Raw genomic sequence first — 17314 nt, forward strand, 5'->3', positions numbered from 1 at the left:
TACCCAAGAATGTACAGTATGCATGCTAATCTACATATGATAAAGCTTTCTATGATAAATTAACACCCGAACGTATTCTATTTTTGTGAGAGACGGGAATAGATATGCTAGGTAAATTTGCTAAAATGCTGATAATGTTGAACAATCCCAAACAGATTTTTAATCAGTTCCTCGGCAACTCAATTGCGTTCCACCTCTCACGCATTACAATGAATTCAGTGGAGGTCGTTGGATTAAAATATCCAGGCACAGCTGCTACGTGAACACCATGTTCTCCTGGAAAGCTGCTTTGCACGAGTAGTTTTTGTTTCTCGGGAGCTAAAATATACCTTGAGAACTCTTTCATTTTTGCCTTTTATTGTAATAAAGGGATTGGAAGAATGTGTTTTTTTCTCTTTCCAAAAATCCTGTTCGTTACTGCCCTGCAGACTGTCCACTGAGCTCAGTTAGGGCACCAAACACCTTGAATGTTTGCGATGCGAGACAGGGAGTGTGTAGCCCAGTCATAAGCGATACCATTGAGCCATGATGAGGGTGGGAAACCAATGGGTTTGGATTGGTCTCAAGTCGACACAGCAGTTCACTTTACTGATGATTCATCATCCATTTGACACTTTGTTGAGAGGCTTGCAGAGTTTACCTTACAAAAGCCCTGAGGAAATTCTGTTGGTCAGACTGATACTCACTTTCAGCATTAACCTACTGAAGTTTTAAAAGATGTTTTTTTTTTACTCAAGTCATAAAGAGTTCAAAGACGACCGCATTTATGAGACAAATGGGCGTCTGCCCTAAAATTATTGAAATGTTCAACCTGTCAATCAATGATGTTATACAATCTACAATGCATCTTCACCCCAAAATTAAGCTGGTCACTGGATATGAGGATTTACTTAAATACAGCTGTGTAAACGGGCAGCCACTTCATTTCTTACTTTGATGTGAGTTTTGTGTAAAAGATGACTTGAATATTTTAAAGTGGTGTAAATAATAAAAAGACAATCCAGTCCATCTCCGACAGTTTTATAGATTTCGCTAAGGTACATCAAAAAAAACCCGTCCGTTCGCAATCCGACGCAAGCCGTTGACGCAGAGTGGGCGAGAGCCCGTCAAAGAGTTTTCCGAGACCTGTGCGCGAGGTGACCGCATCCTCGCTTTTACGAAGAGAAAAAAAAAAACATAAGACGTGCGAGCCACTGGCCGAATTACAGACATGTTCCGAGGGCAAGAGGCAAGGTAATTGTGGGCTTCATCACGGCAGCACTTGAGACTTCTTGATCCAAAAGTTAAATCCAATGGGGCGGATTTAAGAAAAAATAACGACGCAAAAAAAGCAAGAGCTAACGCAAACCAGTTTCCCATAATTTAAATTGAATCACATTTTGTTTCCGTGTCTATGGTAATGTGTGCATACTATGTACACCACTCCAGTACTAAACGTACTAATCTTGCCAGGATTCTATACAAAGACCTTCGCTTGAGATTCTGAATTGATGATACACAGTACGTCTCACTCAATTTTTCATTCAAAGCCTGCCTTGATTTCGTCTTCTAATTCTTAAGGAAACCCGAATGACGATCAATACCGTCGTGACCACAGCACAGCAATCGTAAACGCCGCTTCGTGCTAAAAGACACAAAAAATTATAACTAACGCTGTCGAAGAACGTGAACGGGGAAAAAAAATAAACATTTGACAGTCTCAAAAAAAAGAATTAAGGAAGCTCAACGTTTCGCAAATCTGCGCGCGCACCGCTTCTCTTCATTTTCCACCTGCCGTCAAAAAAAACTCCCCACCGGCCGATTCAAGCAACAGGGGGGTTTACAACAGAGCGAAGGTGCTCACTTTCCCAACATTCCAGTTTAATGTACAAAATATTACTTTTGCACTTTCACATCTTGGAAAAATAACTTAAATGCCACACGCTTTTAAAGTTAGGACTGACACGAGCAAAGTTATGGGCAGCCACTGGACCAGTGCCAATGTTGCCCATGAAACTGTGCTCTCGAATGATATGCGAAACAATGTCAATCATTCTAATCCTGTAAACGGCTATCTCTCTTTTTCTGGCTTTGCATTTAAACGAAAAAAATAATTTCTGCAGAAATGTTTCAATTGCTTGTTCCTATATTTTGCACAACTCCTAGCTTAATTTTAACATGATTAATCAGCTTCATTTTATGTTTTAAATCCTAATTAAATAAAGATTCAAAATACTTCCAAATAAAGGGGTCCTCTTCAAAAATACACTTACAACCCAAAAAATATATATATATCTTTCAAATCTAAAAAAAAACACTGTTTAATGTTGGAATTCTGGTTTGGTTTTGCCCAGCTGCGCAAGGGACATCAAGCACGCGCTGTGGGCTAGGAGCTGGCAAACAATTTCCCGAGTCACGCTCAACGCTACTAATTTATGGCACTGCAAGGTTGGAGGTGTTAACGTACACACGCGTGCGCGCGCCGCCTATGCATTCTTTGTTCTAAAACGCTCCTCTAAAACGTATAAAACTGCTCTCCCCGCTCATCGCTCGTTCGTACGCGCGCGTTGCCCGAATCGCCGCCGTGTCCGTCACCGCTGTGTGACCCGTTCGCGTGCGCGTGGCGACGGCGTCGTCTCTCTCTCTCCCTGTGGTGCGCTCTCGTCCGGAATGCACGCGGCAAAGGCAATGGGGGGGAGGCGATAGCGGCGTTGCCTCGCCGTGGCAGTCAGAGCAGCAAGCGGTTATGGGAAATGCTGACAAACCGACGCGAACAATCGCCCCGCGTGCGCTGCTCGTCGGGCGGCAACAGCGCGTACTTTAAGACCATAAAAGCAAGGTGTGTTGTGTCTTCAGCTCGCTTTCAATCAGGCCCACTTCGCTCCCCAGTGTGCTCCTCCTCACTGCTTCCTACCACAATATTCACCCTCCCCCCTTTCTCTCCCCATTTCCAGCCTCCACCAGCACCTGCAATAACTGCCCTCTTGTATTGCTGCCCCGCCCTCCAAGCCGACGAGTTTTTCACGTGCATTCTATTTACACCCAATGTCCGTGTCGTAAAGGAAAAGGCTCATCCTAGATTGAGATGCGTTCAAGGTGGTCTAACAAACTGTCCAGCGGCGCGAATTGTCGTCTCGGTGAGGAGTCAAAATCCCTCGCCACACTTCATTGTGGCACCAAGCAAGGCTCGTTGCAGGGTCAGAGGCTGCGGAGAAGCAGCTCGAGGCCACCACCTGCCACGGCAAACCCTGCGCCAAACGAGAAGAGGGCGCCGTCAGCGAGGCGATTGCACGCGCAGCAAGAACGCCACCAAGAATGTACACACGGCATCAATCGTCATTCTTTACACAATGCCTACGTTGCTACGTCGGACGTATTCGGCACAAAACAGCAGTCGGTAGCACAGAATGTATGCAAAATTACAAACAAAAACACTACAGTACATGTGAAATCATTAAAAAAAACAATTAATTGGATTAGAAAAACACATTGCAAGAAGGCAGTGAGTCATTGTTATTAGACGTAACTTTCTGATGGTTAAAACCTCAAAAATTTGGACATGTAATGGTTATTTATTAAATAAGTGACTTGCCCTAGGGTTTTAGCAGAAGATTGAGCCACACACGCACACACAGGCAGATCATATCAGTTTCATATTAGTTTATCTTCCCTTGAGCCAAAGAAGGGGGCGGGGGGGGGAGTGGATGATACACGTTCAACACCAGGATGTACTCATCAAAAGGCAGGCACGTCCAATCATGACCAAACCGACACTCCCTTTTAATTAAACCAGTCACGCCTAGCCAGGGGGCATGACAGAGAACACACGGGGGAAACTCTCCGCTGCTCTCGCAGGTCTGCCCAAGCCCGCATGTTTCAGCCAAGTATCGTGCAGCCCTATGACCCCATCTAACGCTGGTGAGCAATCCCAGCCCGCTCGTTCATTTTGATCAAATGAATAACTTGTCACAGTTACGCTGGCAACTAATCCTCAAGGGCCTTTGTAGTCTGAAGGGGATGAAACAGTGGTGGTTGGAGTCACGCCAGGCAGGACGCTTGAATGTGGCCGACGCTCAAACCAGGAGCAGCAGCCGGCGCACGCATGGAGCACAAAGCAACCCGAGGGTCAGGCGTTAAAAATGGCAACAGGCTCGACTAATAATGATCATAAAAACTAGTCCAGATAATGTCAAAATGTCCGCGGTAATTGCACGACATCCTGCTACGGAAAACATATTTTGGTGTTTAAAACATCTGCTTGCCATTACAATCATCACCGGCTGGGGCGGGATGTTTATGCCACACGTCCAACCCCCTGCTGCGGCAAAGTAAGCAGTCACAGCGAATTGTCGGACCGTTCATAAAGACAAGTCCTAAAAAGATCACGCAATGCAGGGGAGACGGCAGGTGTGCTTGGGGAGGCACTCGGATTAAGAGGCCAAACCAGGTGCGCTGTTCTAGACAGGAGCGGAGCCGAAAATCTGTCGCCGACACGCAACCCTTTGTGTGAAACGCCACACATTCCTCTCCCTTAAGCTACAGATTACGGAACCTCTGGCAGGATTGGTCAATGTTGAGTTCATTCTATCATCAACACCAGGTACAGTTTTTATGCAAAAAAACATACAATACTTTGGCCTAGCGAAGAATATTTCTGAGTGAACGATTACCGTGCACATTCTATATGATTAACCCAAGGTCATGGGGGTATAAGTGCAATCAATAAGACTGTGTAATTATGCAGCAATACCACCCAAGGTTTGATATCTGTTACCTAACAATGCATACCAGTCGAGGTTAGAAATTAAACAACACCTCAATGCATAACATAAATAGCAACGTGCGAATGGGCTGGAAAGGGTTTTCAATAAAATCCACAACGTAAATTCATAATTACTGGAACCTGATTTTTTTTATAGTAGACATAAGACGAATGTTCATTAGATTAATAAATCAGCTACACCTCAGATTTAATTCCAACAACTTATTTCTAAACCAGATCATCTTTAAAGAATTATAAACATTCAACATTACATTCTTCCCAAACAAATGGTTAGGCAGTATTAAATAGAAACTTATAATGAAAAAGTAGTTGGCTTAGATTTCACCAGTGCCTAATTAATACCCCAATTTATTTTTGTTTCATAAATTAAGCTTTGAAGCCAAAACCTATTCACAAAAAAATAAAAGCTCGTACCTCCAGACATTCAAACAGCCCTGAAAGATCTGAAGCAATATTAAGGCTGAGCCCAACATCAAGGATGCCATTTACAACAAAAATAGTGGCACCAGACTGAAAAATGCAACGTGGAACATAGTTTCGTCTGGCAGAAAATAAATTCAGGGGATCTTGAATCATTTGAAAATGTCACTGCATGCTATCATGCAAGAATCTTCAGCAATTATTTTAGTCTGTACTTCTGAGCTTTTTCCAAGTCAAGCTCATCAAGGAACAATTATGGATGTGAATTAAACTTGCCTGCTGAAATCCTACAGCCAATGCTTTTCGACAAATTTAAAATGGCCCTTACATTTCAAACCAATTACTAAACGCAGACAATAAAACGAGAGGAGCAATGCACCATGACAACAAAATATCGTTGCACTGCTTAACTTTTGAAGAAAAAATGAACACGACAAATTTAATTGAATTGAAAACATCTACAACGGTAATGTTGTGTATTCCACCATTAACTCAATTTCAGGCAGCATGCACTGTGTGGTCAAATTAGTCCGAGGTAAAATAAACCAACATGAAAATAAACATTAAAAACTGGCTCAAACGTGGTAGGAATACGTTTTTCACTGTGCTATGTAAATAGGTGTGGTTAACGCACAAATAAGCCGAGTTTATTTACACTCTAGCCCGTGCAATGAAACTCCACCACATGGATATGAAAGCAACGTTCAGAGTGAGAATGCACGTTGCTCAGGCCAAGCCTGGCAATTTAATGCACAAACGTGCGTGCGAACACAGCGTCATGCACTTGCGCGTGCGTTCCCGTGCAGATGTATGTATATATTACTTCTTTCACACCGAACATAGCCAACTGTGCTCATTGGAGGTGCGGGGAAGGACAAACTAAACACAAAAAGCAAGTTCTAAAGAAATTAGTTTTAAATCTAGATTTAAAAGTGCATTGCTCCAGTGACTTCCAAATATCGGAAGAGCGCTCCAGACGGCTGGAGAAACCACGTGATGCAGTGAGTATCTTTGTTCGATGGCCAGCCTAAAGTATCTCCACGCTCAAATGTACATGGAGGATTCCTCATCTTGGGCGGGGGCCATGAGGAAGTGGTGGAAATTCCACATTCCGATGTAAGAGGCCCAGTCTATCCATAGAGCCACCACCATAGAGTTCCCTCTCACTCAGCGGTAATTTATTGCACGGCTCCAGTGGCTTCCCATAAATCTATACAACCAAACGTGCTAGGGGAGATGATGACAAGAGCCCCATCTGGAGACTGTGCGGAGGGGACAACCGACCCGTCTGGCTGTTGCAAGACAAGCAGTTTAAGTCGACTGGTCTCTCCGGGGGAGCAGCGAGTTTTCTCGTTTACCCCAGCACGAGCAGCACCACTCGCTCCGTTCCGAGCCACTCGCCTGCAGCGCTCCACGCGAGCTGCTGCTGCTGCTGCTTAAGACTTTGCGAGTGCCGCTCACAGGGGGGGCCCCATTCCTGTTGTGGCACATTCTTGCCTGCCCTGCGTGCTCGTATACCCGGTGGGCCCATTCCTTAAGCGCCAAGCAGGGGCCCAATAAGTTGATGTTCTTCAGATGAACTTTTCGTAAAGGTCAGTGTGTTTTTGAAAGCAAGCGTAGCAGATAATCAGCAAGAGCCTAATTGAATTGAATCTATAGCGAAATTGCATGGCCTGACAACTGGTTGTTACCTTAATCTACCCGACTACCACATCACAGGCAGTGATGCATTGCTTAATTCACGTTTCCAGAAGTATGGGTCAGGTAGCCATCATTAATCTGTGGATCGATGGTACTCAGCTGCAGGTTTAAAAAGGTAAAGACCAGCCCGGCCAATGAACAAGAAATGCATGTTGTAATAACCGGTGACTAACAATCGCATACAAAGAGGAATATGCAGGCACACATGAATATTTAGCATTCCTCAAATGTCGTTTTTCGGTTTTATCGACAGCCAACTAAGCTAATCTGCCCAAAAATCCCTGGCAACTCGGAAGAAATTATAACAAATTATAAACATTGAAAGTCAGACAATACATTTTATTTTTACCACGACTAGAATGCAAATCTCGTACAAAATAGTTCAAATGGTAAAATAAAATCACAATAAAAAAATAACTGTTTGCAATCAGATGCACATCTGTTAGCATGCCACGAACCCCAGGGGTTACAGTACAGTAAATAAACACAAAAGAAAAATGCAGCATTCGCTAAATCCCAGTTTACAAAGTTAATGCATATTTAATGAACAGAGTTAATTCAGGCATTAGGCACTTGGCAGGAAGATTGAGGACTCATTCAGAAAGGTGCTCCTGTATCTTGGCCTCCCAACCATAACGGCTCGCAATTTGTTATCCGTCGGACGACCCTGAATGCACGTGAAAGGGGCTTTTGAGTCAAACAAGCGGATACCAGTGGCAAGCCAAAGTGAGGCTAAATACAAGAAAGCACACGCGTGCTTTCTTGTACTGTAGCCACAAAGGGCGTGCAATCTAAGAAAATATTTTGTTTTGTTTATTCCAGACCTGCAATGTCATGTGGTATAAATTTTAGCTGCCCTATATTGTTGCCTGTGTTGTTTCCATCTGTACTGACTATTTTCTGGATGTTCAGTGCCGTAAAACTGTAATTTAAACAAATATCATGGAATATTTAGAAATTTAGGCAAATTTGTTTAATGGAGGAATTTAAATAAAGTTGTTTTATCTTCATATAGCTCGAAATTGTCTGCTTCAAATTTATTCTTTTTTTGTATGCTGCAAAAGCCCATTTCCAAGATGCAAATCAAGACTCAGTTTTAACAAGAGCCTTTGCAAGAATTTCTTGAGCATCTGCCGCTAGCTGAAGCAGAAAACTTGGCCAGGAAAAACAAGTATTTACTACAAAGCTCTGATAACGATCATCTGTAAAGCGTTATTCCACCCTTTTCAACGTGGACAATCAGCGTTAACATAAAACATGTACATTCAAGAAAAGGGCATATTTTTTGGAGAGTTAAAGATTGCGCTTGGCCCAGTTTGTGAATGTCGTTTTAGGCTACTGTTGGAAAGAAGTCAATAAATCATACAATGATTCAGTGACAATGGCCAACACAGCAGCAAGACAGTACTGGGAAATGAAACAGATGGAGAGAAGAGTAGAAAATAAAAGGAAATGTAATCGTTTCGTGCACATGCGTCATCTGCTCAAGCTACACCACAAAGTCATCAAACATCTGCATGGTTTTGCTTCCAATCGGGCAAATTCAAAAACCACAAGACAAGTAGGAAAAAGCAGAAAAAATCTACAGCATCTGTGTGAAATAATCACCAAGACAAATCACCGGTAAAAATGTGCGTAAACAGTCAGCGGCTGTAGCTATTAAAACACTACTTACATTAGGTAAAGTTGCGTAGGTAGAAAATAATAGATCACGACGTTTCGATCGCAACACAAGCAACCGCCGTCATCAGGTGAGATGTGTTGATCTCAACCAAAGAGGATGGATTCCTGCAGTCACGAAAGCTTCAAATCCAGACTACTTACATTGCATGGTCTGCACAAATTCAACAAAGTTGAACAAATATCTGCAGCTTGTACAGAAGCTGAATGCTGAACCAACCAGAAACTTATTCTAAGAAAAAATGGGTGCAGCTTACAGCGAACAAAAACTTATTACAATAGCTGTGCAGTGCATTACAATGTATTTAATTTCAAATGACTCCATGTAAACAGTCAGCTAGAATTCCTCATGTTATGACCAAGAACATAATGGTACACGTTTATTTTAAATTAACAAGAATGTGTGACATTTACAGAAATACAAAGATCCCCCATGTAGCCTTCATAGGCTTTCAGCCAAGTGTTAATAGAAATCGGCTGTGAAAGCTGCTGCTAACGTTTCTCACCCCAGTGCTCATTTTTACACACTGTACCATGTACTCGTTTAAGGCCAAGTTGACCCAGAGGAGGTCCAGGAGTGGTTTATATTCACCAATGATGTTTGCTGTAGTTGGGAATTGTATGCAGGTTGCTGCGCTCGTAGCGAATTGTCCTTACCCTACCAATATATGTGTACACACACAAAGATAAAGATCCTCCAAATAGCCTTTAAGCAGACTGTTGGGGAAAGTGCTGTTCATAAACACCTATGATGTCCAGTACAACAGATGAGGGAGTGGTATGGCCAGCACCACATCCAACCACCTTTGTTGTCTTGCCAAAGCTGATATTTACACACTGCACTAGGTACCGCATTCATTTAAGCCCGAGTCAATAAATGGAAGGCCCAAGACCGGTTCAAATATTCATCACCCATATTGGTCGCGAGCAGGCATCTAACTCGAGTGACCAGGTTCGTAGCGCAGCGCGCCAACTGCTACACTACCGCTCCCCACACAAACACATATCATGACAGTTTGAAAACTCAACGTAATGTGACAAGATGCCTCATTGGGCACCCATTACAGGTTCAGGCACGAAGTGGCTTCAGGGCGGGGAGGCAGAAAAAACAATGAGCTCAACAACGGCGCCTGTAACTTGGGGCACTCACCCATCAGTACGTCCACTGTGTGGCTATCTGTACAGCTTGGTGAACTCTCGCAGAGCCCAGGTCACTGTGTTACAATCCTCTGCACTGCAGGCCACACATGCACACACACACACACACAGGCATCATTATGAGCACACCGTTCTTCAGCTGCATTCGCTAACCACTCCGATGAGGAGTGCGGCAAAAAATAGTAACCAGTAATCGGACTTCAGTATGTTCCATTGAAAGGCCCAGCACACGAGGAAGCATTCACACGATAACGATTATGAACAGAAAGCACCTGGGTTTTCACAAATACACCCATTGAAAAAAGACAAGACTATATTATAGTGTCTTATTGGCTTTATCATATTTGGTCAGATACCCTCTGTGACGAGAATACCTTTGCCTAATTTAGTGGACAGTTGCAGACCACAATGACTAACGCCAGTAAAAAGTTGAACAGTTTCGAACCCATATAACATAGCAACACCATACACAAAAGGCTGGAGAGAAAAAGAGAATGGTAATAGGACAGAGCAATTGTTTTGGTTACACTCAGGGGTCATCCCAAAACTCACCTACCAAAAGCACTTTGTTTCCACTGAGCAAACCTCATTTTTCCAAGTGTGGTCTGGGTGTGTGAGAAAGGGTCTGGCCATCATCTCAGAGACAGCATGTTTAAATTACACCAGGTCCAAATGAATTAGCTATCTAACAGCCATTTACACAGCACAAAAATGATTTGCTGCATATAATACCATCAGCGAGCTCTGCGGTGCAGGTTACAACTCTTTACGTGTGTCCAGGGACATCCCGTCTCCGCTTGCGTGACACTGTAATAACCCCGAGCCTTTGACGCATAGATCATTAAGTAAAGGGAGATGCAGACGGTAGCTATGTAGAGCTCGACTCTGACACAGAGACCCAAGGTATAAAGGGCACTCACATCGGGGCCCAACCTCACGCTCTGGGCCAAAAGATCCAGAGGCACAATTTTCATTTTGCCTAGACCAGGGGTCGGCAACCTACGGCTCCGGAGCCGCATGCGGCTCTTTACGGGCTGCTTCTTGACGATGAGTACAGTATGTACTCAGATGCATTGCGGCTCTTGAAATACTGAATTTTGTACCGAATTGGAAAGAAATGGCTCTTCTTGTTATTTTGGTTGCCGACCCCTGGCCTAGACCATGCAGCTATTCACAAAAACACTGAAATCATATACAAGTCAAAAGTTGTCTCCATTATCCCTGGATTCAGCGCTGAATGCAACATAAAACGCACGCAGAAGTCTGCGCCGAGTACTGTACAATGGTTGGCAGCAGCACCTGCAATGGAATGCTTGCATAATTCTGGAATGTTTATTTCTAATGCAAACCGTGTATTAAACGAATTATCGTTCCAAAGAATATTTTGATAAGCCGTTATGTTTTAATCCTGCAATAAAAAAAAATCAACAGATTAAATCGGCCTAAGAGTGACAAATTACTACAGATTATATATTGTGGTATTAACGTGGGAAGAATTACAGTATTGCGTGCACGTGAGCAGTGCGCAAAGACTCCACCAATTGCAGGCATGTGGGCCATCCAATTTGTGGTCAAGTGTTAAACACCATAAGAACCAAAAACACACAAGCACACACAAACACACGCAGTCTACAGACAAGGCAGGCGAGCCATCACTCACGTTTGAGTGAGAGCTAAATGAGGCGCTAAATGAACAATCAGGCAGGATCAAAAAGACATGGAGCTAAGGTCGGCTCACCTTGTGACCTGTTTGTGGAAGTCTGTCAGCTGTTTGTGGGTGGCAGTGACGGCTCCTCCCGTCGACTCCTTGGGAAGACCCTTGAGGGAATGCTCCAGCCACCGGCAGAAGGTCTGGTCAACAACATTCCAAAGTGGCTTTGGTGATTGCTGTGTTGCAGAGACAGCGACAGTTTTTTTTTGTTGTCATCCCTCGTGTTCCTGCACTAGGTACGCCAGCAGTGTGTTGCCTGCCAACCGTGAGTGCGAGTGTTAACGCGCCTTGAGGAACATTTGGTGAAAGAACTGAATATCCACACAGTGGCTTCAAGTACAGAAAGTGAAAAACACACTGCCCCACTCTACCTGTTGTGACAACGGAGCATCGCTGATAATTCGCTACCATCACATTAGACGGTTTTAGGCCGAACTCATTTGTATGGAGGTCACCATTCGTTCTCATACAAAAAAAGACGAAAGCATCTATAGCCGAATTATCTTCGAGCAGTTAAGCGCAGAAGGTGACACCTTGGAGAAGAATGACAAATAAACACCTGCACATTAACAGGTGCTGTGTCCGGTGTACGGCGCTAAAAAAACACATGGCACATTCGACTCGCCAGGTACTGACTTATAGGCGAATATGTGAAAACATCAGATTAGTTAACATCCGTAGAAAATAACAGTTTGAGAGTTGTTGTATATGTGACGTTCTGTACACAATTTTTCAGCATCTACACGACAATGGCATAAAGCCATGCAGTCCACTTTCATCTATAAATACTTGGGAGCAACTATGTGCTAAACAAAGCTGGGGAAGACGCGCTTGACGTAAATCGTATGTTTATACAGTGACCCATTGGTTAATGTAGAGCACATCATGCAAAATAAGGGATTTATTTGGGAAATTCATAAATACTGAGATAAAAATGACGATTACAATTAACTTAAATGAAACAATGAAAATGTGTTATTCTATGCAGCCTCATGCATGTTCTTATGAGATGCAACAACATTCTTTAAAGCAATGTTTATGCCAACTGTTGTTATTGCCCATCACTTCTAATTTCCACAAACATGACATTCAGTTGTGTAACCAGACTTAACTACCGTAAATGCAACAGAGCAGAGGCAGACAGACTTAGAAGCAATGATGAATATATTTCGATTTAAAGCTTTCGTGACTGCAGGGATTCATCTTCTTGCTTCTTTCGGTAAAGTCACGTAGAAGGGAAGTAATAAAATAATAAATAAATATTTTTATTATTTTCGGTAAAGTCACGTAGAAGGGAAGTAATAAAATAATAAATACATATTTTTATTATTTTATTACTTCCCTTCTACGTGACTTTACCGAAAGAACCAAGAAGAAAAAAGCTGAATATATTATCGGAGCATTCAAGCTCAACAGCGTGGGCCCTTAAATTTGTGGCATTGTGCCAATGAAGCTCTTCTAAAGGCTCTTGTGGTAAAGAGCGGGTGGGTGGAAATGCAATTGTTGTGTATAGGCTAATAAATCAAACGTTTATTGTACAAACCAAAAAAATACATTCCTATATCGAATCGTGACAATCAATTGATTGAAGCACTGTGGGGAGCTGCATCGTTGAATGAATACTGCGCAGTTTCCGAGACAGGGGCATATAGGGCACAATCAGAATGACTCTAATAGACCAAAACGTGGAGCAGGCTCAGCATGGCTCAGCAGAGGTGCATATTGGTAAAGGCGATAAGCCAGGATAGGGTTCGTCAAAGCAAGGCAAAGAAAGGGATGACAGACCAGTGTTAATTCTGTGAACTTAAATTCGGAAATGCATATTTTTGTCAACAATGCATTTCTTTATTTTAAACAATGAATGGACAAAAACCTCATGTGACAATTCCTACGTCTATCCACCAAAGTCCGCAGCACGAGTGACTACGGAGAGACAAAATTAATTAGACTCAAAGAAGCCTCAAACCAAGATCATATTTTTGACCGCAGTTGTCTACGGAAGACCGAACATAGTAATTGACGATATATTTCTATAAAAATAATGACAAAGTTCACTGATTGACTCATAGCAATATTTATAAATGAAGAGTGGGCAACGTTCGACTGCTTTAGTAAATTACACTAAGAAAGTGACTACATGAAATTCACAATTTAAGATATGACTAAATTTCCACAGGCTTCCGTCGACTATACTAACACCGACGATAATAAAACTACGATGACTGTATCGTGACGGCAACGGACTAAGCCAGGGCAGGGTGCCACACTTACGTACCGCTCGGTCGAAGAGCTCCAGCTCCCAGAGCACCTCAGAGAGGTCGGATAGTGTGGACGGGGGCAGGTAGAAACAGGCGGCCTGCAGCAGGCGATCCACCAGCACCTGTCCATGCTGCTGCAGAATTCCGTGCACCAGCTCGCGGCGCGCCTCGAAGTCCTCCTTGTGCTGCACGCAACAACACGGCGGCCACGGCGCACCGATAAGTAAAACCCGCGCGATGGACGGGCCGCGGCCGCGCGCTGCTCGGCTATGCCGAACCGATTCTTCAAGGTGTCGCGTAACGAGGCGGAACGCAAAGCAACGGCGTTGTGCTCGCTTGGCCCGAGTGAGCACTGCGTGTCTTTCCAGTGGCGCGTATATTCACGCGCACGCCGTGCGATGTGCTCGAAAGGTAGGGTCCCACACACAAACACGAAGGCCACAGATGCGAGCAAACATGTATGTGGTCAACTATCGATGATCTGAAAGGGCAAGTGTTACGAGTGAGGTGAGTTTGTGGTTAGCACCATGCCCACCACCCACCATTGTCTCCCCTGTGCTGATGTTTACAGTGCACCAGGTTCTCATTTAAAGGCCGAGTTGATATAAGGTACAGCCAAGAAATCCACCACTAATGTTAATCGTTATAAGTGCAACACTTCTAATGACGAACAAACAATGCATTATATAAGGATTCACACACAAACACATAACAACAATGTCCATGCAATGAAAAACACTATTTTGGTCCTCGCACACACCCTGTACAATGACATTATCTGTGAGAATGCCTAGAAAAACGGCACCAGGATGGCTAAATATAATTTAGTCATTCCAACACAATGTGCACATATACAGTACCATTGCTGTGCACACTGAAAGCACATCAAAGATGTCTGTAACTTTCGATTTAAAGCTTTCGTGACTGCAGGGTTTCATCTTCTTGGTTATTTCGGTAAAGTCACGTAGAATGGAAACAATAAAAATAATAAAATAAAACATAATAAAATAATTATCACGACGTTTCGGCCACAACGCAAGCAGCCGTCATCAGGCGAAGACCAGGTCTGTCGGGGAGACAGCGTCGTGAGAATTATTTTATTTTATTATTTTTTATTGTTTCCATTCTACTTGACTTTACCGAAAGAACCAAGAAGATGTCTGTAACTTTGATAAGGAATGTTGTATATTAGTGTTGACCTAATAGTGGACTTGCCTGCCTGTGTTTTTCTGGTTGGCAGAAACAAGCCTCTGCCTATCTGGTCACTTCAGACATCCCATGTCAATGTCACAACAGAAGGTCACAGTGTACTGTAATGCGCACAACATCTGCAGAAAAGCTGACTTGCTGCTAATAATTCTCAGAATGTTCTTTCATCATGAATTATATTGGCCTTTTGTGGAGCTAGGATTTCCCAGTCAAAACAATAGGGAGATGATAGTGAACATCATGACCATTTCTGCCAGAATTGTTCACATCGTCAAAATAAACCAATTTACACAACGCACTGGTGCAAATGAGATTAATTTGTAGTGGCAATGGTATTATAAACAGATGCAGATGCCCGTTCACTTTATAGCCGACACACTGGCCCTCGCATGTAATCCAGTACTTTGGAGGCAAGGGTTGGTTGATGATATTAATGAATAAAACAAGTCTCAAGGCAAAAACACCCTTTCAGATGGAACTAGACCCTATTAACGAGTCTTGACAGTGAGGCTTTCTTAGATTAATAAAATACATTACTACATGAAGCATAAATAAATCACATCCTAAAATCATTGACTTATAATTATTTAATGAAGACAGAATGCCAGATAAGTTCATTATTCGGGTGGTGTAACCTTTTTAGACTACCCATTTCATTCGTAAAAAAAAACTTGCACTAAAACCCAAGCCACGTTTCAAGCAAAGCAATATCTGCACTTTCTAGCTGTAGTTAAAATTTAGCATGCGTGGCCTTCAAATGTGTTATCTCTAAGCTGCCTCCAGCCCCTTCTTCGCTGGGTGTGAATAAACACAAATTTGGCCACGTGTGCGTACATCAACACCTAAAAATACACCGGGTGCCAGCGACTGCGAAAGGGTATGGAGCCACTCCACGCTGAGCCACCTCCAGTCCCAATCTCACGTCGGGACCTTCATACATTATTAAGAGGATAGACGCAATCACACGCTTGGGCAAAAGAGGGCGAGGGAAAGGATAAGAAGTGGGTTTTTGCTGCTTACGGTGCTTCAGGTTACTGCCGTGTTCCACAAGCCGAGCATGCGCCAGGTGACAAGCAAGACAGTGGCCTAAGCCTTCTCTGCTCGCGATTAGCACGGTTGGCTGCGTACGGCGCAAAAGAAGTTCAACATACATTCGTGGCCAGACAGCAAAAGGGGGGGGGGGGGGAGGTGTCCATCAAACCATGTAATTACACTCTGAAAGGGGAGTTCCATAATTCACGTTCACCTCAAGGAAGGGTTGTAATTTAAAAAAAACACAACGAGACGACCGTTTGGCCGACCTGGCCTAGATCAGAAGGCACGGGGCCCAACACACTTGTTAATCTTGTCAATTACAGCGGCTGGGAGTTTCATTTTTCAGAGTTCTTTTGTCGTGATGTAACAAAAGGATGTATTGTTCATATCATTACATTTAATCAAAAATGACAAGGCTTGAACTTCAGTTTTTTTGAGGGTGTAAGGGCAAAGGTGGAAAGATCTTGTAAACCGTCTGATGATTCATTTCTTCCAAAAGCTATTCATTATGGCCAAGGGTCTGGACTTGGTAATAACTAGTAGTTAATGTCTATTAATTAATTTGTTTTCAAACGCTCTCACTTTCAGGTTATTTCCTACTCCGTCATTAAACACTGAGAAACACTGATTAAAATTCTGATGCACTGCTCTCCTGATTTAAATATCTTATTGATCCGTGTTAAAGTGGCCTATTGCCATACACGTATCAAACGGCACTTCTTGAATTCGTTAATAAACACAACAGAGGCGTGCATGATTGTTGCCATCGTGGTTCGACGTGTGTGGCGTGTATCACACTCATCTGCCCCCACATGCCATCTGCTGTCAAATGGAAACAATGTCACGTTTTTATATTCTCAGCTTGCAGGCGGTAATGATCAAAACCAGAGCAACTGGGCCTTCAGACTATTTCGACAACAACAATGTTCATGTGCCATTTTATTGGGGGACTGTGTAAAATTTTGGTGCGGTCTGGGACTGTTCAGTTCTTGTGTTGCCCATGCGTTTTAATTCGGGTTTTTATAACTTTTTAGTTACTTCCTCACCTTTGTATCTATTTTGCACTCCTATCGGTATTTTGTATTGTTTGGTGTTGGTGACTTGCTGACCCGCCCATACCTGACATCGGTGAAAAAAAGCTCTATAGCTCATTGGATTCCTCCTCTTGCAGTCTAAATAAAGGTTCTGATAAAGATTCTCAAGCCTGTCAAGCCACTGTTGGCTGGAGAAGAGGACACTCCGAGGGCACGCCTGCTCACTTTCAAGGCAACACAACTCAGAATAACAAAGTGATTGTTCTAACCAGATGACGCGTTAACTCCTGCCCTCTCCTCTGGGATATGGGAACTGCTAACAAAGGGGCTACACAAGCGGGTACAA

The 17314-nt window shown here is 43.2% G+C and overlaps 1 protein-coding gene across 1 annotated transcript in view; it reads right to left on the reverse strand.

The window, feature by feature from the left end:
* Positions 1 to 1004: 1004 nt before the first annotated feature.
* Positions 1005 to 17314, reverse strand: part of TNPO3 (transportin 3) — a 71812-nt gene continuing 55502 nt past the window's right edge. The window contains exons 20-23 of the mRNA XM_061564533.1: positions 13708 to 13875; positions 11460 to 11572; positions 9714 to 9797; positions 1005 to 3227 (exon numbers count right to left, since the gene is read on the reverse strand). Coding sequence (XP_061420517.1) covers positions 9737 to 9797; positions 11460 to 11572; positions 13708 to 13875 — 342 coding nt within the window. The 3' untranslated portion in view covers positions 1005 to 3227; positions 9714 to 9736. The remainder of the gene's footprint in view (positions 3228 to 9713; positions 9798 to 11459; positions 11573 to 13707; positions 13876 to 17314) is intronic.

The sequence above is a fragment of the Lethenteron reissneri genome, chromosome 33, assembly GCF_015708825.2.
Source record: "Lethenteron reissneri isolate LAM-NWPU_2019-01 chromosome 33, ASM1570882v1, whole genome shotgun sequence".
Taxonomy (NCBI): domain Eukaryota; kingdom Metazoa; phylum Chordata; class Hyperoartia; order Petromyzontiformes; family Petromyzontidae; genus Lethenteron; species Lethenteron reissneri.